The sequence below is a fragment of the Melanerpes formicivorus genome, unplaced genomic scaffold, assembly GCF_026170545.1.
Source record: "Melanerpes formicivorus ecotype bairdi unplaced genomic scaffold, bMelFor1.0.p_v2 SCAF_5, whole genome shotgun sequence".
NCBI lineage: Eukaryota > Metazoa > Chordata > Aves > Piciformes > Picidae > Melanerpes > Melanerpes formicivorus.
The window spans coordinates 35,799,937-35,824,489 of record NW_027142357.1 but is presented as its reverse complement, the minus strand read 5'-3'; the positions used below and the strand labels follow the sequence as shown (position 1 = coordinate 35,824,489).

General features: G+C 38.3%; 1 protein-coding gene across 1 annotated transcript in view; it reads left to right on the top strand.

Annotated features, from left to right (window-relative positions):
* Positions 1-24,553, top strand: part of DARS1 (aspartyl-tRNA synthetase 1) — a 41,461-nt gene that overhangs the window by 16,021 nt on the left and 887 nt on the right. Inside the window, exons 5-15 of the mRNA XM_068139151.1 lie at positions 3,955-4,057; positions 5,237-5,317; positions 5,769-5,828; positions 14,117-14,228; positions 16,175-16,309; positions 17,480-17,627; positions 18,583-18,729; positions 19,332-19,374; positions 20,092-20,172; positions 20,894-21,005; positions 22,397-22,468. Of these exons, the coding sequence (XP_067995252.1) occupies positions 3,955-4,057; positions 5,237-5,317; positions 5,769-5,828; positions 14,117-14,228; positions 16,175-16,309; positions 17,480-17,627; positions 18,583-18,729; positions 19,332-19,374; positions 20,092-20,172; positions 20,894-21,005; positions 22,397-22,468 (1,094 nt within the window). The remainder of the gene's footprint in view (positions 1-3,954; positions 4,058-5,236; positions 5,318-5,768; positions 5,829-14,116; positions 14,229-16,174; positions 16,310-17,479; positions 17,628-18,582; positions 18,730-19,331; positions 19,375-20,091; positions 20,173-20,893; positions 21,006-22,396; positions 22,469-24,553) is intronic.

The following is a 24,553-nucleotide window of genomic DNA, read 5'->3' as shown; positions in this document are numbered from 1 at the left end:
AAGGTTGATGCTGAAGCTGCAAGATTAAATTATATGGGGTGAGGCAGATCTGCCTTCCTGTGAAGCTAAAGAAAACTCTTCTATCCAAGAGAAATTAGAAAGTAATTTAAGTAGTAAGTAAATCCCAGTCTGATGATACCTATGCAAGAAAGTTTGCAGATACAAAGGTGTGATGAGATGAAATGAACAGATGGTGAAGCTAGGTGAACTCAGAAGGAAAATGAAGTGGAAGTTTTTTTTCAGTGAAAATGATTAAAAATGTGTAGTAGCTTCGTTACTTAAAATCTTGCTAAATAAGATAGGTTTTAGTGTTCTGGTTTCGTTTCTTTGCCCCTCCCAGAAGATACACAGATTCATCCAGATGTTAGAATGTTGGCATAGGAAACAGATTGTTGTATTTTTAGAATTAAGAGAATAAGAATAGGTGTTTACCTAGCATTCATGTATTCAGTGTCAGTTAGCTTCCTTTTCAGAGGGCTTAATGGATACTGACTGTGCAGACAGTGTTACAGGTGCTGCTATTGACTTGAATATAAAATGTTTATGCTTTCAACAATTTACCAAGTGAATTATTTTTTTCAAAGTAAACTGTTGCCTTCAGCTTTAACTGACAAGACATTTAGTTAAAGGAGCATTGGTTGTTATGGTTATGACAATTATTTAATGTTTTTAGATTTTCTGTTTGAAGCCTGTAAATAGCCAAGTTTCTTCCAAATCCTCAGGCTTCTGATCAAGAAAATGTTGATTGTGATTCACCAAGGGAGGCCCACATTGGGTTCAGCTTGCAACACGAAGCTGTTGATGAAAGATGTTGTCATATAGACTGCAATAATGCAATCCTGTGGTTAAAAGAGAAAGTCTTGGCTAATAGGCGTGCAGATAATTAAGAGGGACATAAGGCATCTAGTGGACATTTTAGTAATTATAGTCTTGGGATTTTGGAAGGAATGTATGTATACAAAGAAGTAGTTTGCTATGCAGAGGAAATATTTTATTATTGGACTTTATGAATCTATCACTGAAATAGGCTCTTCAAGGATTAAACAGTATAAACATGTCATCTGTCTTTTCTTACTGCATCCTAACGTAATTTCTAGTCCTTTGTAATATCGATGAAAGGTAGAAATGCTGTTGTCTTTAATGGACACTAGATCAGGCTGGCCAGAGCCTCGTCCAGCCTGGGCTTAAACACCTCCAGGGATGGTGCCCCAACCACCTCCCTGGACAACCCATTCCAGGGCTTCACCACTCTCATGGTGAAGAACTTCCTCCTCACATCCAGCCTGAATCTCCCCACCTCCAGCTTCATTCCATTGCCCCTAGTCCTATCGCTACCTGATATCCTGAGAAGTCCCTCCCCAGCCTTCCTGTGGGCCCCCTTCAGATACTGGAAGGCCACAATGAGGTCACCTCGGAGCCTTCTCTTCTCCAGACTGAACAGCCCCCATGGCAGGGGGGTTGGAACTAGATGATCCTTGTGGTCCCTTCCAACCCTGACTGATACTATGATATTATGAAATGGTGCTAGCTTTGCAATGCTTTTCTGCTACTCACTCACCTTTTTTTGTTTGTTTGTTTTTTGTTTGTTTTTTCATTACCCAGGGGAATTTTACCAAAAAATCACCTAGATGACTTAGTGCTACTGCTGCTGTTACAGAGAACTCTTTACTGTAGTTAATTTACTCTTTGCTGTAGTTACCAGTGTTTAATTAAGGTATCTTGTTTCTTTTTGTAACTTGAATCGAAATTACCATTTTAGTAACATTCTTGAAATTACTTGCTGGGATCACAAAGACACCTTCTAGGTTTCTATAGTTTAGAGTCCATGCAGTGTGTTAGGGACTACGGATTTTTCTAGCGCTACATTTTGCTGAGTGTGGTTCAAACAGAACTGAAAACATGAGTTTTTACTTGCATGCCAGATTAGCTATATAGTCTGAATGAGCAAAAGCATATTTTGTAACTATCAAATGAGTATTTAGAGTAGGTGATGAATGTTTGTAATTACAAAGGTGGTCATATGCAGTGGAAAAGTTGGCAATGCTTTTGTGTGCCCTGGCAATTATATATACAGGGTCTTCATTGATAGGAACTGAGTTTAGATATATTATGACAAATTATGGCACATTTAATGACTAAGAGATGTTACAGTTTCAAAGTGCGTTCCAGACCAAGAAACACAAAGCTTTAATTGCAGCTCCAGTTTAGAGAGAGTGAAAAAGCACATTTAATCACAAGTGCAGAGTTCTGAAGTTTGGTTATGCAAGTTTTCAAAGCAATATTGCAGTTACAATGATGTAAAAGTCAGTTTCTTCTTCTCTTTTTAAACCACTGCCATTTTACATCTCTTGAATTCTGTGCATGTTCAGATCAAAGCTCTGTAGGGGCTTCACTAACACCAGTTCTCGGCCATGGGATCAGTAATCTGATTACCAATCCATCATACAACACATTTACACTTAACCATTATTATTTTCAGGGTGCAGAGAATTCACTTCAGTAAGTTTAAAACATACTGTTTGTATTAGTGAGAGACCTTTTATTTAATAGATTAGAAACTGACATTTTCCAATGAAGACACTGATATTCATGTCATTTGTAGTGTTTTCTGGGCCAAAATGTTGACATGAAGAAGGAAGCAGGAACAATAACAGAGAACGATTTAGTGGGTTGGGGGGGGGAAGTTTGCACAAGGAAAACTCTTCTAAGTATTCATGTATTTGAAAAGCAAAGGGAATTTATGCTTACACCTAATACTATTTTAACATTATATATTTTCTGTGTGTTTCTTATCATCGTGCTCTCCTGCATCCATAGCATTGTATCGCTGCCTCAGTCTTTTTAAACAATCATTTGTAGGAGTGTGTACTTCTAAGCACTTAGTGTCATTTCTCCTTGTCTTGAATTTTTCTCTGCTGAAATAATGGAGATGAATGGAGGCTCACCCTTAGCTAAACGAGTTCTGATTTAAGACCTACTGTCGACCTCTGCTTTGTACAAATGTAGTCATTTGTTCGTTACATTGATTTGAGCAACTGTAGCTCTTTTAAAGTGTAAATGTACCAGAAAAACATACTATTCACAAACTTGGTGCAGTGTGTGGAATTACCTAACAGTTAAGGAAGTCAAGCATATGAAGCACCAAGATCTATATAACATTTAGTGCATCTGCTAAAGAGCTCTTTCACCTGACAATATGAGTATCAAAGAAATTGTGTAATCAACTAAAATACTCAAATTTGCTGTTTTTCAGTGCTAGTAACTTACTTACATTGATGCTGTTAGGTTTTGAGACTTGTGATGTGCATACAAATCACTTTCTCCCAGATGACTCTAGAGGCTTTTGTTATTGTTTGCTTATAGCAGTCACACTTTATATTGTGTTTTTGGAAGACTTTCAAGATGTTACATAGTGTTTTAATATACTATTAGTGACTGTTAGTGGAGAGCAATTAAGATGTCCCCTGTCACAAATGATTTAGAAGCATCTTGCATCTTTCAGTAACAAGTCATGTAGTTTAAACAAGATCAATCAGTTTTGATTTTTCCCTCAAGATCTAGGACTTCCTTTCAGTTTGTTTTTCTGCTGGTTAAGACACATCTTCCAGATAATTACATCAGCTGACACATACAGGAGTGTATGTGGCCTAGAAAAAGAACTATGCAACTTGTCAGTTTATGTATACATACAGAAAGAATGAGTGAGCACTAAGGTTAATCACAATTCTTTCCCTCTCAAGTCTTCCATCCCATCTTGAACTCCTTGTGGCTGGGAATATTTTAGCAAAATCCTTCATAATCATTATCTACAATAAGTAACTTTACCTGTATTTTTAACTCTGTTTTGTTGTTCCAGCAGTCCATACAGTGCAGGAATGTCCTAGTGCTCAGTACTGAACCTGGTGCAGCACTCAACAAAATGTGGTAACCCTCTTGTTTTATCTTTATTGGCAGCATCAACAAAGAGAGCATTGTGGATGTAGAAGGTGTGGTGAGGAAAGCATATCAGAAGATTGGAGGCTGTACTCAGCAAGATGTTGAGCTTCACGTTCAAAGGGTAAATTTTTGAGCAAATGAAACACTGGTTAATTGTTGGAGAGATTATCTGTCTAGGCAGTCCCATACCAGAAAAATAAACTTTGCTTGAAATGACAAATTTCAGTGTGTTATATGTAAGTGTGAAACATTGCTGGGTTTATGATTTGATTTTTAAAATTTGCTATTTTTCTTTCTCATTTGAGTTGCAGTACCAAGTAAAATAAAGTATCTCACTAGAATAATGTAGCTAGGAATGCTTGCAATTCTGGCTTTTTATTCTGAACTTCAGCAGATGCTATAATAAAAAGTCTGCTTCTTTTTAAGTGCAAGTCAAAGGTTTCTTCCTAATCAGAAAGCGACAATATTCCCCTTAGTACTTTCCAGTGGAATGGAATACATAACTGTCAGCAAAAGTAAAGCACTAGCTTAACAGTATGGAAACCCTTGAATTCTGAAAGTCCTGCAGCTTGTGCTATAGGGCTGGAGGAAGTGCACTTTTGTAACTTATTTAAATAGAAAGCATATTTAAACCTTTTTATAGTATTCTTTCCTTCAAGGTTTATGACCAACCTGTCTGCCTACAATACAGCTGAAACACAGTCACCTGAAGAGTAGAGTACAATGGCTATTATAGCAGTAAGACACATTTTAGCTAAGTGGTGGGGAAAATCTGCAGATTTTGAAGAAAGCATATTTTAATATAGGTGCAATTATCATATGCACCCATGACTAGACTGTAAGGCAAGGCAAGGTGGTTTTCATTCTCTGATTTTATTTTAGCTGTCTTAGAAATTTTCAATCAGAAATGGCTTGCTCAGATGCAATCAGATGGTAAGTAAAATAATACATTAACAGCAAGAAGAACAGGATGATCCTGCTACAATCAGAGCTTAAAACTCTGTGAAATTCAGTAATTTCAGTCCTGGCATTCATGCTAGTAGGCTTGTCCCTCAGGCAGTTTGTACTTGCTCAACTCGCTGATTCCCAGAAGAAAGGAAGATATTTTTAATCTTTCAAAAGGAAAATAAGAACTAAGCACTTACAGTATTGTCATGAGAATGTGCCCATGTATCTCAAGTATTTGAATAAAATCACAGTCTTACAGCTGTTTCAAGTCTATGCCAGAAATACCCTTTTGTAAATCACACCTCCTTTTGAGCTGAATCTCAAGCTATTTCTGTTCCTGTCTCAATTTCAGATCTATGTCATCAGTTTAGCTGAACCCCGACTGCCCTTGCAGCTGGATGATGCTGTTCGGCCAGAAGTGGAAGGAGAGGAGGTGAAAACTTTGTGTTCTCAAATTATTGTTGTTTTTATAATTGAACAAAAGCATGAAAGCTAGGCATCTTCCTTAATGCAGCGATTTGGGGGGGTTGTTAGGCTTGCATTTTACTCCCTGTGTGTTATCCAGACCTGTGTTAAAAATCTCTGATATCTGCTGAACTGCAGTAGAAGGTCGAAACCAGAGGATTTGCAGTCTTCTGTGTGTGCATCGTCTGCAGCCTCTTAGCTGGGTTCTGCCTGTGACCCCTGGGAGAAGTTACACCTTGAGCTTTACTGTGTTGCCAGTTTATTGTATGTTCTTTCCAGAATGATCTAGAAATTCTGCTGAACTTAGAAGTCACTCTTGGCTTTCAGACAAAGGATATTTTCCTCCACTGACTTTAGCTTTACTGGGTTTTTTTTGGAGGCATTATATATTCATTATGGTTTTTTGCTCAACTGTTTAGGATGGAAGAGCTACTGTAAACCAGGATACCAGGCTGGACAACAGAGTCATTGATCTGAGGGTAAGGAATATGCTGTGTGGCATACTTTTATTCTTCACATTTCTGATCCATGAAGAAATAAAAGCCATGAAGTTGATGGAAGGGTGTTGTTGGCCAGATTTAAAATGAAAACATTTTCCTATTTCATAAAAGAAATTCTTAAAGTATTTAATTCACTAAAGTAGTTTAAAGGAGTTAGCATGTGGCCATGTACATCTGGGCTTTTTTATTTATGAAAGACAAAGGTGACTGAATAGGGACAATATAGAGACAGCTTTTCTTCTCAAATGTTTTCTCAGATGCCCACAAACTGTGTAAGATGGAAGTTTTGAATTTAACATGTCATTGGGGTGCTGTGATGCATGTCTCACAAGTGGAATTCTACCAGGCCATGATAGCAATCTCAATCTTCCTGTTTCTTCCACAACATTCATACCTTTTTCTCTTTTTTTTCCTGAAACACCTTTCTTCATCTAGGTCATAGAAGTGCAGCCTTCTGTGAAATCTCCCAAATATTTACTCTTTCTGATCAACAGCAAACAGCTCCTTACTCAATCACTTATGGAACTTTTCTCCTTTCTAAATTAAATAGCTGTGCTAAGCATGTATATAACTAACTGTTCATCTTGACATGAGACTTTCTGGGCTTTTCCTATATTGGTTCTCCACAATAACATTTCAATTAATTTGTCATTGGATGAGATGTGTGCTTAACTCAAGGATATCTAGCACTGCCTTCAAAATACTGATAATGACAGTTTCTCAGTAAATCAATCTGTGGACCAGGGAGATGAAACAAAAAAGTTGATTTTCTTGAAAATTTGGAAGAGTTCTGTCACTGAGATGCTTGAAGTATTTGAACATCTGATCTCCTTATCTCAGCAACTAAAACTACTTGTGTAAATTGTTTTACTTGGACCAAAGTTAATTGCTTTTTACTTGACCCTTTGTACAATACTTAGCAAATTCAATTTGTGACTGCTTTTCAGGACTACTCAGTATCTCATCATACCGATCTCTTCATCTGTGTCTTAAATTAAGCCTTTGATGAAAACAATTCTGTAGAATGGTTGAAAGTGTAAAATCATTTAAAACATGATTGGCTTATGGTAGTGGTAAGGCAGTGTACTAAATTGAAGGGAGAACTCTGGAATGCTCCAGATGTGAGTTTTATTTGAACTTCTGGTGATGAAGAAAAATACTCAACAGCACTCTACAGAAACTTGAAAAAAATCCATTTAAATTAATAGAATACCTGCATAATAATTTGGAAAAAGCCATGAACCCCAAAGAAAACAGAGAAATAATACAAAGGGAAAGAATGGTTAAAATAGTAGCTGAAAATAATGGTGTGGAAGTACTTCAGATGAGGACATCTGCAGAGTAAAACCCCAGAAGGTATATAGTAATGGGGAAAAAAAAAAAGGAAGACTAAATGGCCTGAATGGACACGAGAAATGGATCAGAATGGAGTGGGCTAAAATTCTTTTGTCTCTGTAGTTCAGTGGTCCATCAGAACTCTCCTGGTACTTCTCATATATCTCTACTGGTATAGGAATAGAGCATTGGTTGTCTATGTTCTGTCAGAAGGGTATAGCTGGTGAGCTAAGTGGATGCTGCTGTAACCTTTTCTGTCTTCTGTGTCCCAGCCACTGGTGATACACCATTTATTCAGCAGTGTTTGGCACCTTGTTTTGAGGTCTGAACCTTAACTTTGCCTTGTACAGAAGTTGTTGTTCTCCTTGGCTCCAAGAGTTGCTGCAGTGTGGTGCTAAGCAGCTGTCTCATGCTGAGCATGGATTCAGGTTAAGTTTTTCCAAAATTGATAGAAGGATAAAATGTCAAACCTCGGCACTTCAGTGCTTTATGGCTCATCCTCTGCAGGACCTGTGCTGGATGTAATCTGCCCACAGCTTTCCCTTGATTAGGCTTTGGTATCTGTCCTGCCTTCCTCCTATGTACAGGAAAAGTTCCTGTCTCTGACTGTGTCACACTTCTGTGTGTCTTTTCTGTGGCACATTTCATCATTTGTTTCAGAACAAAAGCAAATTGTTTTGGGGCAGTAGGCTTGTGCCTCTTCCTAAGTTTGCTTTGTTTGTTCTGCAGGAGCTTTGCTTGTGCAAACGAAGATTCTAAATAATTGTGTTACTTTGACCTGGTTTTTCAAAGGGAGAGCTGAACAAGCAGAAAAGGATTTAATGAAGAAAGGGGAAATCACAGTGAGAATATATGTGCTTATATGAATGTGCATGTCCTAAACACTGCATGCAGTAGAATCACAGGAGTGGGGACATGAAGGCTGTTTGTCCTTCAAAATAACTGAAAAAATCCTTGTGGCAATTTAGGCTGGGTACTTCCTGGGCTGCCACATAAGTTACACCTCCGGCATCCACTGTCCATCCAGTAGGTGGACACAGGAAACAGCGTATTTCTACCCGTAAATCCTGCACCCTATAAATCTCTCTGCAACATAATTCTCTTCCTCTTTCTTCCTTCTCTGCTCCCACAGGAGATGCTCCCTGTCAGGTAAATGGTGGTGGAGTATCTAAGGCCTCTTGGGCCTGTTTAGCCCTAATGCCAGGATAAGAAGTGGGGGCAGTCTCAGACCTGGCCAGCCTTGGACTAGCCTAGTGGGGGTGGAGGGGAGTCAGGGGGAGGGGAAGAAAGAGCCCTGTGGGTTTTGGGTCCACCCTCAAGTGGGGAGAAGGGAAGCTTGGGACGTTTGGTTGTGGTGTAAGGGAAATCTGTATGCTTGGGATGTGCTCATGACTATGCTTTGCAGTTTTCTGTAAAATATCAATTACTTTTCCATTTACTATCAAATCCATTTGTGTGAGTGTCACTCTTTTGCCCCTTTTGGGGCAATAGATGAGCTGTCCTACTCTAAACCAGGACAATTTTCCAAAGTAGTAATTGATTTTCAGTGATTTGGTTGCATGGACTGGAGCTGTAGTACAGATGGGATTTCAGAGAGCCCCTGGTGTTTTGTATGCGCTGCCTGAGTAGGTATGTTCTAAGGAGGATTACAAGACATGATGTGTTAAAAGCTGAGAGATATGAGAAACTATTGTTAGTCACTGCTCTCCCATGCCTCTCCCTTTTGGGAAAACCAAATCATGGACAGCAGGGAAGACCTGTTAACAGAATAGTTCTAACAGAGATACTTTGATGGCCTGTTCCTAGAAGTGTGGGAGGAAGTCCAGCCACAGCTGTGTGCACCATCTCTTCTGGTTTCCTCAGTACCCCAGTTTAAGGAAGAAAGAGGTCATCAAATATCAAAAATAGATTTAACAAACTAAATGCATAGGTCTTGGCTGGACTCAGACTAAACAAAGCCTTTAGTGGGGAACTAAAATTACTTTTGTGCATTTAAATACAGTCTTTAAAATAATTTTCTTTAATAAATTTTAGGTAGTGGTTAACCAGTGAGGTCATTGGATGGGGCCAAATCACAGTGAAGTGGAGCTGTGAAACTCAGTTTTGTTGCATGAATGAAAGGGACTGGATTTCCAAAAATAGCATCATTCCATCCAGCTGTGCTATATGCTAAGAAAAGTTTGATTATGATGCAATAGAATTGCAATGAATTACAAGGAAATTAGTGGAGATGTTATTCTACAAAGACTGTGAGATTGCCTTTCACGTACGTGTGAAAACAGACTGAGTAGTACACCGTATTTTTAGCAGCCTTGAATTTTAGTTGCTGACAAAGATCTCCCAGTGGTGTCTGGTAGTATTTTGTGGAGGTTAGGGATATAAAGATCCAAGCTATTGCTATTGTAGTTGTTATTCTGATCTGTGGAGGGAAAATGGTGATTATCTAGGGTGGAGCAGTTTTAAAAATCCTGTCCAAGGAATGATGATTGATGAAGAATGAATCTGCTCCTGATGGCTTAACTCATAAAATGCAGATCACATACATGTGAAGCAGAAAAATTAGGGGTGTAGAGACAAGAGAACTGGTAAGAAGAAACACGAGTCCTTGTATAGACCAGTTTTTCTCTCGCATAACCACAGATGACCATGAGAAAAGTACTGTTGACCTAAGTATCTATTTTTCATGGTGGTTTAATGAAAGTCAGAACAATTGATTCTAGAGATGTTTGCTTTACCATTCCTTTATCAGAACAATTAAAAAAGGCAATTTGGAGCACTGATTGTATTTCTAATTCTTGACTTTCTGCTGTTCTTAACTGAAGTATTCAGTGATGTATAGATTTTCTACATCTGTGAAAACATCTACAGAAACCATATTTCCTGAAGATCTGTGGTAGATGAGAAGCAATGAAGAAAAGACAAGCGAAACATTGACTTTTGGGTTCTGCTTCTTGGTTTGTTTTCCTCTGAAGAAAAGAATCAATTCATGTTCATCCATTTTTAACAGCGGACTTGACTGATGTCCTTGCTCTGGCTTATTTTTGATGTACAGCAGGGTTTTTATCTGAACAGTGTCTGTCCACGTTTGGTTTGAATTACACACATTTTGCAGACCTAATGCTATAATTGTGTCTGCTAATGCACAGCTCATTGAGACCACAGCATAGTCTTTTTAGGGTCAATATTGCCCTGTTTAAACTCATCAGAGTAGAACATAAACATGTATCTTTAGTACTTTATGGATGTCAGACTATGTTATACGATAATCCAACTGTACACTGATCTTGATGCAGGGTTGTGCTGGGTTGTTTTGGTTGGGGTTTTTTTTGAGAATACCTGATTACTTTAGGCTTGATTTCATTGTGCTGAATTCAATTTACTCATTGCAAAAGCTGTGTTTTTCCGGCCTGAAGTCAAGCTGCCATGAACAAGCAGACGTACAGTTTATTTTACCGTGGGTAGGGATATGATAGTGAAGACATAAGTCAGTCCCTGTCATTTAGACCACAAACTTCCTGTTTGTATATCTTCTTCTTCTAGCTAATACTGAAATTTGAAGAAAAGTTTACCTAAGACCACTTGGGATTTAAAAAAATGCTATTTAACATCAATCCTATTTCCTATCAAAACCTTAATTTCTCATATATAGAGTAGAGAAATTGCAGAATTATAATGTCAAATACTTCTATTACTTAATATGGATGACATTATTTTCCCTTTTTATTCAGCCTACTTTGTGTATTTAGCAATTGTCTTGGTGAAAGGTAGTTACAACAGGCAAATAGAAATGCAAAACTGGTGAGAATGGAGAAAAATTCCACAGCTGATGTGAGAGTAAAGCCAAAAGTTGACCACTTTGCGTGTCTGCGCCTCAGTCGCACCTCTTAAGAGATATGATCACATAAGGTGTCAAGTGACCTCAATTCTACTGAAACATGTTTGTTAGTCTCTGGCAACTTATATGGCTATTATTCTAGCAGTACATTTTGTGCTGAATGAAACACAATTTTTTAAAAATAGTCTTGCTTGTGGTGTTAAAATACTCTGTGTTCTGTTCTTAGGAATATTTTCCTTTGTGGCATTTAAATAATAAACACACAGGTGAAATTAGAGCAAGGTTATGACCTTAATTCATATCTCAGCATTGTTAGCTAAATGCTTTCTGCTGTCTATAACAAAGGTGATTATTAAAAATAATGAGGTTTCCTGTAAAATCAACTCTGCAGACTGAGTTAGAACATTAACACTCTTAACTGCAGCAGCATTTACATGGCCTAAGTTTGTTTCTCCTTAACTCCAAGGACGTTTACTGTCTGTGCTGTAGCCTTGGATAAGATCATTTGTCAATATGTGTGGAAGAGTTCATATTAAACACTACAGGAAAAGAATGGCATGGCATAGTATTTTTTAAAGGCAAGGCAAAATTAATTAGATTTTGACAGCTGTCTGACTTGAGTTTGCCCTGTTGTTGCCCTAAGTGTTGTAGCTTAAATGTAACTGTGTTACCAAACATGGTAATACTCAAGCCAGTGTCTCAGTTAAACACAGGCTAACACTCTTTGTCCTAAACATTGTATTATTGCAAGGGATGTAATGAAATCTGAAAAGTTTTGCTCCATGTGTAGATACTGAATCGTCTTTAAAATCTTTGGGAAGTTGTAGTGCACATAAAACTTTTGAGGTCATCCATTTGATTGCACTGCACATTGACAGCTGCAGTTCTTTAGGAGCTTATCTCAAATGTCTTGTTGGTCTGTTTAATTCTTACAAGGAGACTGCAGTATCACAAATTCTCAACAGTTATCCTTGTTGTCAGTCTGTGAATGAATGGGCACTGAAACTCAGCTACCTTTGGTAGAAAGAAGAGTGGTCTTGTCAGATCTAATTTGAGGTACAGAGAATTGCTGCTTGTTCTTTCCTCGGTTTGTAGTTAAATACAAGCCTCAATGGCCAGATCTGTGAATCTGGCTTCTTTCATAGACATTATGCTTAAAAAGTAGTATTTCATTATTAATGGAATTAGGAAGAGAAAATCTTTGGTCTCCATCCTCACTGAAGCCGGGAGGAGTGACTAACTGATGAACTACTCTTAATGGAGCACTCGGTTATTATATGGCTGTGCATTAGTGCACACTTTCAGGTCAGACCAAGTAATTGCTTTCAGATTGGGTTTAGCAACCATTTTACTTTTTCCTAGGACTGCATGGCATAGGACTGAAACTGATGCTGGTTTACCAGAAGGGTAGAGGAGGCAGTGTTTCTATCCTGCTCTAAATATAAACATTACACATCTTTGTCTCTTAATGTTTTTAGCAATCTGTATAGTTTATCAAAAACTATATTGATAGACCCAAATGTGGCTGTTATGTTAGTGCTTAGGGAAAAAAAAAAAAGTATTTCTTCTAAGCAGGAGATGTGTAAGAAACAAAAAAGTTTTAAAAAAGTATTATATTCCTTTAAATCATTGTGATGCTTTGATGTAACACTGCCAAATTATGCCCAGAACTCAGGCAAAGTCTTAACATATGTCTGGTTCTGGGAGACTCGTATAAAACAGGGTGAAAAAGTTTGAGGGTTCTTTTGTAACTGTTGCTCAAAACCTCATTTCCTCAATTTTGAAAGTAGTGGGAGTATCGGCTGTGGTTAATGCTATCAGACAGTGAGAGCTGCTAGCTTTTATTTACTAGTCTCAACCACTTGCACTCCTGAGATACTTTACTGGTCAGCTAAAATTGGAAATAACTCCCAATTACTACAGCTCTGCAGTGTTATTACAGTTTTCTCTTTTGCTTTGTCAATGAAGTGATACCTTTGTTTTGCAGAGATGATGGATGTAGCTTTAGCCCATCATACCTGAGGGCTGACTGTCTAAATTTGGGTACTTATATAATTTGTTTTGGTTGGGGATTTTTTTTTTGTTTTGTGGTTTGAGTAGGAGTCATGTGAAAAAGACCACAAGTCTCTTCTTACCTAAAGTGCAAAGCTGGGTACCTTTCAGAAAGAAGAAGTAAACAGTGCTGTGACGCAGTTTGTCATAAAGAACTGTTCTCTTGGCTGTTTGCAAGAGTTCATTGGGTTTTATAGACACTTCTTAGTTGCTAACAGGCAGGTCTTGAAGGCTGCAAGCACAAAATCAGATATGGGTTCAGTGCCGACGTACCACAGTGTTTCCAGCATGTGCTAAGGGTTTGTTTTTCCCCTTCACACTAAAGCCCAAGAGTGTTGCAGGAACATTTAGTGTAGGTATTTGCTAACCAGATAAGCAGCTTAACTATGTCACGTACATGAACAAAAAGATGATCAACTCAGCTAAATCTACTTTTGTTTTCAAGACAGAGGAACTGCAGTTCATGTGATCATATGTTGTGTGGACTGTTTCAAATGCTGGGACTTTAGACTTTGGTTTGGGGCTGGTTTTATGACGGTGTTGTACGTGGTTGACATGTGGCTGGGTTTTTACACAAAAAACATTGTATTTGGTAGCCTTTAATAGGCACAAATGTTTCTACCCCATGTAAGTTATTAAGGGCTTTGCTTTTATCGTGCACTGTATATTACTGCAGCTGTTCTAGTTCAGTGTGCTGAAAGCTTTTTAATAGGTTTAGTGTTTTTATTCAATTTCTTACTATAAAAGCTTTATTTCCAGAACCACATCCCATAAATCAGTGATTCTTTAAACGCAGCATTGACCACAGTGTCTCCTTTATAACTGAATGTGCCATAAATTAACATGAGGAGTTATTCCTGTTTCATTTGCTGTTTCTTCTTGTGTAATAAGCAATTACCAATTTACACTTTTCTCTGTTTAAGCAAATACAATAATCAAGTGTTCCTAAGAGAAGAGATTCATCCTTCCAGCTGTCCAGAAAAAGTACCAGATTCAGAAAAAAAAACCAAACTAACTCAGGATTCCTTCTTTTATCTTCTTATAGACCTCCACTAGTCAGGCAATCTTCTCCCTTCAGTCTGGTATTTGTCAGCTTTTCCGAGAAACTCTTATTCGCAAGGGATTTGTGGAAATTCAGACTCCCAAAATCATTTCAGGTATTGTATATGTGATCCAGCAGCTACAAGTCTGCTCTTTTTGCAGTTGCTTAGTGTATGTCTATCTGTCAAAAAAGTAGTAAGATTTTATTTTTAAAAGACAAAGTTCTAATTTAGATGCAACATAGCAAACTTCTTATAGCAGATATCGAATTTGTCCTTTAGTTTTTTTCCTGACTTTGAATGTTGAAAGAATGATAAGACAAATGTTGTGTGTATATATATACATATATATGACTTAGGTACTCTGCAATGCATGTAAAGTTTCAGTAAGTTAAATATGCATGTCTGCTCATATGCATAGTACTTCTAATTGGTGTTCTCAGTGTTGAGCACTGTCAGTTCCATTACCAGTATCAAAAAATACTCCACTCCAATTTAGGTTAAAAACAGCCTCCATCATAAAGAAGTTACAACAAACATGGTATCAAAGATGATGCTATTATATACAGTATGTCACTTCTTTAGCAGTGAGCATATGGCTGAGCAGAAAGTGGTCGATGCATGGCATAACAGCTTCAGCCCAACTAAAAGTCTGAAAATGTAGGTTTTGTTTCTAGTTTGTTGCTGATCTGCATTGTCTTCAAAAGTCAGAATACTTGATGTACTGATGGGTGTTTTTCTTCCATCTTTTTGGTGTCCTTTGAGGTTTGTAGATGTTGCTAAGACATATGGCCTGTAAATTGTAGGGCAGAATACTTGTGTTACTCTCACTGTGTGTGCATTCATAATATGCATATTTGCCTACTGAATTTTATACTTGCATATTTATATTTCTGAACCCAGCTCTAGATTGAGATAAAAAAGGGCTTTTTAACAAAACACATGTCAGCAACTGTTCTTTCAACATGGACAGTATCGTTGTGCTATAAGACTAGATAACTTTTTTCCTACAGAGGCAGTTGAAGCAGCATGAAGGCTTCCAAGTAGTTTATTCACATAGGTCCTTTGAGGAAGTGTGCTATTCTTACTGCGCAGTGTACCATTGAAAGCAGGCAAGCAAGCATCCTATTGTTGAATGAGATCATATTCTGTAAAAATAACGAAGTTAAATTGATGCAATCCTACTAAAGTCCAAATTTAAGTAGCATAGCTGTTCTAAGTTTTGAGATTTTAAAAGTTATCTGTATTCAAAAGTAACTAAACATTCACTGACACTATTTCAGTGGGAGTAGTGATCATGAAAGAAATTCAAGTCTCAGTGGAATGGTTATTAATAATAATAATGAATACTTTATGTAGAGTTATCTTAGTATTAGAACATTCAGATGTTCTTAACTGATCTCTCACTCCGGCATGCTTTTGTTAGTAAGTGCAGCAACTGTAGTTCTTGTATTACACCCTGGGAAATGGAAAGGTAAAGTGACTCAGCTGATAGTTTTGGTAGGCAGTTTTCAGTAAAGGTTTCAGATGTATGTGTTCTTGGTTCCTGTTCTCTCAAGGTAACCTTCTATGAAACCTACCTCAAACTGAGAAGAAGTTTGACACCTTTGGCAGATGTTCTCCGGTAAATCTAGTTTTGATTCCGAGAGGTATTTATGCCTTCACTTAGAGAGGATGGTCCTGGCAAAACAGGATATGCACTTTCATCTCAGCCTCTGCAGTTAACCCCTGGAAGCCTACGTCACTGATAGAGATTGGTTTCCACAGAAATGTTGGGCTTCAAGTAGATGTGTTGGCACAAGCTGGCATCCTTGGTGTTCTCACTCTAAGGTGAAGGACACCTGGGAATAGTAACATTTTAACTACCCCAACTAAATTTCCAGTCCTGAGCTGGAAAATGTCCCTGAGCAATCATGGATGTAAATACATTGTTTTACTCTAGTATGCTTTGAAGCAAAATCTCTATCTGATCTCTAAATGTGAAACCAATAGTCAATCATTCTACTTCTGATTTATTTTTTATATTTTTATATTAATAATTACTGCAAACATTTGCTTTTCAGCTGCCAGTGAAGGAGGAGCCAATGTGTTTACTGTATCATACTTCAAGAGCAGTGCCTACCTGGCTCAGTCCCCACAGCTGTACAAGCAGATGTGTATATGTGCTGACTTTGAAAAGGTTTTCTGTGTTGGGCCAGGTAAGAAAAGCATTGGTTTATCCAAAGTTTGAAGTGTGCAGAGATGGCTTGTAGCAGCTGTGGTATAAATAAGATAACATGCACACTAAGAGCTTTGAACGGTTTCACTTCATATAGTTTCACTTACCAAATATGAATTTCATTTAGGGCGAATAATGAGACTAAAGTTAACAGATAAGTTGCTGGAAGAAAACTAAAATGCTGAAATAAAGGTGGAACACTCCCCTCTGGTGCCTGCTGTTCCGTGAGGAGAAAGAACAGAGTTACATTGGAAATTGGTAGTGTGATGAAATTAGTAAAACATGGAACAAACTCTGCGAATACTGGAACCGTATTTTCCTCTTAACCATGCCCACTAGTTGCTGAGTTACCTTTAATTGCCCAGTAGTAAGCAGTTAGAAAACAGGCAAGCTAGGCTTTATGATCTTTTGATTGCATATTATATCATACACTTTATCCCTTGCTTTTGTACTTATACCAAACTTTAGAAATACTTCTAAATACTTCTAAATTTAGAAATACTTCTAACTGGGCTATCAGTAAAAATTAATTTCCAGTTTCATGCTCTTTCTGTCTCAAAAGCTGACAGGATTTGGTCTCTTTTTTTTCTCCCCCCCCCCCCCCCCCCTTTTTCTTCTAAGACCTCAGTACCAGGTTTAAAGCTATGTAAGCTGGAAATGGTGAAAAACAAGTCAATAACATCTTAGGAAAAAAAGTGCAAGTAAGTCAGAAGATCTTAAATTTCTTGTTAGTTAGTAACAAAGGAGTCCCAGTTTGTAGGAAGACATGTTTACATTAGACTCCTATATTTGAAAAAAGCCCAAACTGAGAACACACATGTGCACCAGTCCATTTCCTCAGAAAAAGGCAGTTTACAAATCTGAAAGTTCTTGTGTGCCTGAAAGCTTGTCTGTTTTTACCACTGCTGTCTGTTGGCCTAACGAGAATACTGCCTCTCTGCAGCGCCTGTCTGTCTTGTATGCGTGGAGCACCACAGCGACAATAATCTTGTCACTCCTGTTATAAATGATGCTCTGAGGCAGCTAGTTATCTTTTTTTTTGTTTTTCAGTTAGAATTGTCATGTCTAAAGACAGCATTGTCTGCCTAATCCAAATGCTGGTGTGATTGATTGTCAGTGTTGTTAGAATTTCTGTTGTTTAATTTTACAGTATTTAGAGCTGAGGACTCCAATACACACAGACACCTGACTGAGTTTGTTGGTCTGGATATTGAAATGGCTTTTAACTATCACTATCATGAAGTGGTAGATGAGATTGCAGATACTTTGGTGCAGATATTCAAGGGACTTCAGGAAAGGTAATGAGAGCATTTTCTGGTTTATGGGCAGCTTGCTTTGTTTGAGCTCTCTTCACTGTGGTGTGAAATGAGTGAGTGTTTTATCCTCAGCTTGTCAGCTAATGATTACTAATCTGATTTACAGCAAATCTTCTGAACAAACATTTTTGCTTTTGCCATTTCTTCATGCCTGACTTTTAAATTTTACTCAAGCTGTAGGCCAGTAAACTGTTTTTAGCTTTGAGCTGCATCTCCTGTAGCGTGCTAGCTTGCACTAAAGATTTTTTTTTACTGTTGCATGGACTTCATAGCAGAAATAATGTGTCATTTATTTAAAGTATCTTTCTTTTTGTGCCATTACAGGTAGACTGATTGTTGTGTTTTGAAACTAATCTTAACGTTTTCTGTCTAAGACAGTTTTTCTGGGTCGAATTTATCATAGCAGCCTGCGTCTCTGCCCCAAAAGCAGCAAAGATTACTTTTCATTATTCACAGTCTAACTCTTTAAAAAGCCAGGCCAGAAGTTTAGGAAGTGGTTTTCATTTGCTTACAAATTAGACTATCTTGCTAGCAGAAAAGCAAATATTTTTATCTGTCTAGAAGAAAATGTCTCTGTTATATTTGAATAAGGATATTACTCAAATCAAAGAAGAACCCAGGTAAATATTACAAATCAGAGGGATGATTTCTTGGTCTTTACTGTGAAAATTTGACCTACCCAGTTATTTCTTACAAAAGGAATGAAACAGAAGTAATAGTAAAATATTAACATGTATATCATTGAAGTAGATGAATTAACTTATATGACACATTTTGTTAGGATTGTACAGAATTCCTCCAGAAGTGGCTTTGAAAGGTTTTTATGTTGCAAGAGGGACCTCTTGTGGCAAAATGGTGTTGCCATTGCAAAATCTTAGATGCAAGAATACATTGCTTGACTGTTTTGTATCTTGTGTTCTTGTTTCCTCATGTGTAGGTTCCAAACTGAAATTGAGACAGTGAACAAACAGTTCCCTTGTGAGCCATTTAAGTTTTTGGAGCCAACTCTGAGGCTGGAATACCGTGAAGCTGTGGCCATGCTTAGAGAGGCTGGTGTTGAGATGGGTGATGAAGAAGATCTGAGGTACTTTTGCAGAACACAGATGTGTCAGTCTTGTGAAGGTGTTATCAAAGTGTCATTTTTGTCCTGTGCAACTGATAGCCTTGAAGAAGGAATCGCAAGGTTTTAGAGGAATAAACAGTGCTCATATCCAGGTCTCCTGACAAACTAATGGATATGAAAGCATGCCTTTCTTTCAAGGTAGACTATTTGTACAAACTCTGAAGTCCCAAAGAAAATAACTTGCAGCATAAAGTGAGAGAAACTTGAACTTTCTAAGGATGAGATTCCTTTATTTTTCTAATTGATTGCAGTCCTTCATGTAAATTGTTATGTGTTTGAATAGGAATAAACAAAAAGATTCCTCTATCTTAAGGTCTTTCTTTTCAGAGCACAAGTATCTTTAGGGATCAGTTAATTTAAGGATTTCTAGGACCAATACAAAATATTGAGGAACAGAAATAAATATACTTTATTTCTGACATTTCTATCTGCACAGTCCAAAACATTCAGAAAGCAGCAGGAGATTTTCTAAAGGGCAGGGAGCAGCAGTTCTGTAGCTTCATGTAGTATTTAACCAGCACAGGTTTAAATCACTTACTTGCAATGTTGGTCATCCTTTTCAGCACACCTAATGAAAAGCTCCTGGGACGTCTGGTGAAAGAAAAGGTAAAAATCATTTTGGAATAAAGAAATTTGCCATTGAATCTGAAAGAATCTGAAATACGATGTCATGGAGGTATTGGGTAGGTATAAATGCATAAATCATGGAAAACAATTTTTAACACACTGGTCGAGAATACAGTGTCTTACAACATCCACAAGTTGTGAAGTATTTGTGATTAGCCTAAACATTTTTTACTTGTCTAACTTCATTACCATTTTGATGCTGCTTATTTAATCTCCTGACAGTTTTGCCTTCATCATTAATAAGCTGTTTAAAACCAGTTTTTCTCTTATTAGCATGTTGTTAGACTACACTACCCAGTTCTTATAATTAAAAAACAAACAACAAGCAATTAAAAAACCACCACAAAAACAAACAAACAAAAAAAAAACCCAGTAAACCAACCAACCAAAATTGTAACTAAATGTATGGGAGAAGATGTGATCTTTGGCAAAAAAATAAGTACCTGTCCCTGCAGCAAAATATTTTATTGATAAACATTTGTAAGTTTACAGTAGAAGTAAAGTGGTATTGGAAAACTGAAAAATAATACACCACTTTTATTGATAGCCATTATTTTTTAAGACACTACTGTCAAATTTGTGGAAGGTTATTGGGAGATCTTTTTTATTTCAGAGATTTGCTGGTTGTGTCTTCGTCTTGTAATTTGTTCTTCATATCATTTTCTCTTGTGCTAACAGTTTTAAATTACCTTTCAGTATGACACAGACTTCTATATTCTTGACAAATATCCTCTTGCTGTGAGGCCTTTCTATACAATGCCTGATCCAGTAAACCCTGTAAGTAAAATTTTGTTGCTGTCAATTTATTTATTTGTTTATTTGTAATCTGTGTAAGGATAACTTGACAAAAGAGATAAAGTATATGTATACAATCTGCTGTTATAATTAAAATACCTATTACAAGATTAGGTCAGTGCTACATGACTTAGAAAAAGTTTGCAGTTACTCTTCACTAGTGAACACATATTAGAAAGAAACAAATCTAGCTCAAATTGGGAGAGCTTTATGAAGAGATCTCCATGGTCAGAGCACCATCACTGAAAAGAAGCAAACCCATCTTTCTAGGGCAACAGACACTTTAACAGAAGATTTACATTGTTAGTAATTTTCCACTTTAGTCCTAAATCCAGGGTAAATATTGTTAGAACATCTCTTTCTGAGGTAACTACATGCAAGTATAATGTATTTTCAGTATGAACTTCAGGTTTTTAGATTGGACGTGGCATTTGGTGCCATGGTCTAGTCATGAGGTCTGTGGTGACAGGTTGGACTCGATGATCCTTGAGGTCTCTTCCAACTTCAGTGATGTGATACTCCAGTCTAATGAGGGGAGCCAAAGGGCTGTAATGCCTGTTATGCCTAGGCAGGCTCCAAACACGCTGCACTTTTACTGCACAGCTTTGGGTATCAAAAAGGAAATTTTAAGAGGTTGCATATTTGCCACCTAAGGAAGGAGCATCTCTAGGAAGGAAAATAAACTGATTTTTTGTTTTTCCAGAAAAACTCTAACTCTTACGATATGTTCATGAGAGGAGAAGAGATCTTGTCTGGAGCTCAGAGAATTCATGATCCTCAGCTGCTGACAGAAAGAGCCAAGCATCACGGCATTGGTAACAAGACAAACAACATGAAGCTGAATTTAAGAGAATATAAATCATGATTGGATTTTTTCCCTTGAGAGGAAGAATTGGGAGCAGAATTTGTTATATGGCAGTAGTGCTAAAATCACAGTGCTGTTTTGTTCTTAATGTTAATCTATCTAATTCTGTTCAACCATTTTAATCTAGTGTGGTGGTATTAAGAAACTAATTAGTTTCCCAGCAACACCTTGATGAAAAGGAATTGTTTTCAAGGAAAACATAATGCAGGAAATACTTTCAACAGAATGAGAGCAGACAAGTCTCGCTCAGTTGTGCCTCTCTGTACTCTCACAAACTTTATAGAGAGTACTGTAGCAGAGGCTTTGTTGGATCTTGAACTGAGAGCAAATAACCAAGGAGTGTCCATTGGTGAAATTTCAAAATAAAAGACTCATCAGGGACAGGTCCAGCTAATAGCAGAAGCATGAAAGAGTAAATTAGGTGGAGATCACAAATACAAAACGTGGCTTAGAATTATGCTTTCAGTGAACAGCAATGTGAAGTGGCAGGTAGGAGTAGCTCCCACTGAAACAAAATGGGAAAATAGTTATAGTTTCATAGTTTCATAGTTTCATTCAGGGTTGGAAGGGACCACAAGGATCATCTAGTTCCAACCCCCCTGCCATGGGCAGGGACACCCTACACTAGATCAGGCTGGCCAGAGCCTCATCCAGCCTGCTCTTAAACACCCCCAGGGACGGGGCCTCGACCACCTCCCTGGACAACCCATTCCAGGGTTTCACCAACTCCTTCAGTCTGTCCTCATAGGAGAGGTGCTCCAGCCCTCAGATCATCCTTGTGGCCCTTCTCTGGACACGTTCCAGCACCTCCACATCCCTCTTGTAATAGGGGCTCCAGAACTGGACACAGTACTCCAGGTGGGGTCTCACCAGGGCTGAGTAGAGGGGGAGGATCACCTCCCTCGACCTGCTAGCCACACTTCTCCTGATGCAGCCCAGGATCTGATTGGCTTTGCGGGCTGGAAGTGCACATTGAGAGCTCATGTTAAGCTTTTTGTCCACTAGCACCCCCAAGTCTCTCTCCTCAGGGCTACTTTAGTTGTTAAATCTTTGCTTTCACACTGCAGTTTATTCAGGAAGTCACCATTTTCCATAAGTTGCAATGAGCATTTGGGCCTAGCTCTTAACTCAGTTCTCAAATTTCTTGCCTGCTCAAATTATTAACAAAGTTATAAACCAAAACTGTAATAGTCCTGATAATATATATGTTTAATGAGTAAAACCCTACTGTAATTTTGTAAGTTAAATTGGTAATTTTTCTGTTGGGCAGCCTTCTAGTCACTTTTATGTTTGGCATGGGGTTCATTAAGCAGGTGAGAAAGATGTCCTTTTCCTCTCTAGATTTGGAGAAAATAAAGGCTTACATCGATTCCTTCCGTTTTGGTGCACCTCCACATGCAGGTGGTGGAATAGGTAAGTATCTGTATTTTATTTTGTTTTGTGTTAGCCTGAGCTTAATTTAAATTGCTCAGTCTCAAGAAGGCTTCAATATGAAATTTGTATGAGTAGCCTTGTTAGGTAAATATGTGGGGCTGTTTATCCTGGAGAATTTAAGGAGAGAAGCTAAAATGTAATGATCATCATAAAATAAAAAGCCAAAATATTAATGGCACAGTCTGGCAAGTTTAAAATTAGATATCACAAGAAAAAAAAAAAGCCAATTTATTAGGCAGGCACACCACTTTTAAATTTGACCACTGAAGAAAAGATAAGGCATCAAGAAAATACTCCATTATTTGTGAGGTTTGATAACCTACTAATACCAGAAGCCACCAGTCTCTTAGTGTACATGATGGAGTTGTTCTGCAGTGAGGAGAAACAAGCGATTGCTTCTGTCTTATTTGGTGATTTGACTGAGTGTCACCGATCAATTCAGCTGATACTGAGTGTTTCAGCAAAGGTATTGAGTCTTGTGTCTTGGATGCAAGTATTTTGCATATTAAAATGGAAAAAAAGATAGAGTTTAGGTATCCTAATGATAACAATTTAGAGTTACACACATTGCTTTTATTAGCAGGATGAAATCCATTAATGTATATGGAAATAGGACATTTTGTAGGCCTTGCTCAGCAAACACAACGATTTCTTCGATTCTCTCTGCATTTGCTTTACTTTTGTAAAGTATGGTTAGCACATTCTCAGCACGTTCTCAGAACAACTTCCTAAGCATGCCCTCAGTAAATGCGTTAGGTCTGCAATGTGCTATTGAGACAACTGGTTTCCTATACCTACAACATGTGTCAGTATCACGTAGCTTGTGTGAGCAGGAGACACAACATTTGCACATGACCCAGAATCATTTAGGCCAGTCAGAACTCATGCGGGGGAAGCTGAAGCCACATCTCTTCTGCAGAGTAAATGTATCACAGTATCACAGTATCACTTAGGTTGGAAAGGACCTCGAGGATCATCGAGTCCAACCTGACACCACAGACCCCATGACTAGACCATGGCACCAAGTGCCACGTCCAATCTCCCCTTGAACGCCTCCAGGGTCGATGACTCAACCACCTCCCTGGGCAACCCATTCCAATGCCGAATGACTCGTGCGGTGAAGAACTTCCTCCTCACCTCGAGTCTGAACCTCCCCTGGCGCAGCTTGAGACTGTGTCCCCTTGTTCTGGTGCTGGTTGCCTGGGAGAAGAGGCCAACTCCCTCCTGGCTACAACCACCCTTCAGGTAGTTGTAGAGGGCAATAAGGTCACCCCTGAGCCTCCTCTTCTCCAGGCTAAACAATCCCAGCTCCCTCAGCCTCTCCTCATAGGGCTTGTGTTCAAGGCCTCTCACCAGCCTTGTTGCCCTTCTCTGGACACGCTCAAGTGTCTCAATGTCCTTCTTAAACTGAGGAGCCCAGAACTGGACACAGTACTCAAGGTGCGGCCTAACCAGAGCAGAGTACAGGGGCACTATGACCTCCCTGCTCCTGCTGGCCACACTATTCCTAATGCAGGCCAATGTGCTACATGGTACATCCCAGAGGTCAGACCAAGTACCAGCCAAACAGGAGATGCTGTGAGAATTAATACTGGTTTCTAGCTGTATTGGATGGAAACCTTAAAATAGAAGGGCATCGTGGGAAAACTAGCATGCATCTGGGTTTCATCTCAGCATGGCTGGGGTGCATGTTTGGCCCCACGGATTAGGAAGTCCCTCCATATTCCATAGTAGACACATAACCTCTAAGATTTTAGGAAGAAAGAGCACAATGACCAGTGAAATATTTATTATCTTCAAGATATCAGGACATAGTTACATGGGTATGTATTGCTGAATCTACATTTTTGTACTGCACAGAGTTTGGGATAAAATTCTCCAAATACAGATTTTTACTATAGTTGCTTATGGCACTTCATGTGTCTTATTCTGAAGCTGTTAACACTGGTTTGGACTTCCCTATTATGTTCAAGATACAGTTCTCTTGATAACCACCTCCCTTTTCAGTTTTCTAGGCCATCTTTCTTGAAAGTCTGAAGTGATTCAGTGTAGGGTTGAGTCTCT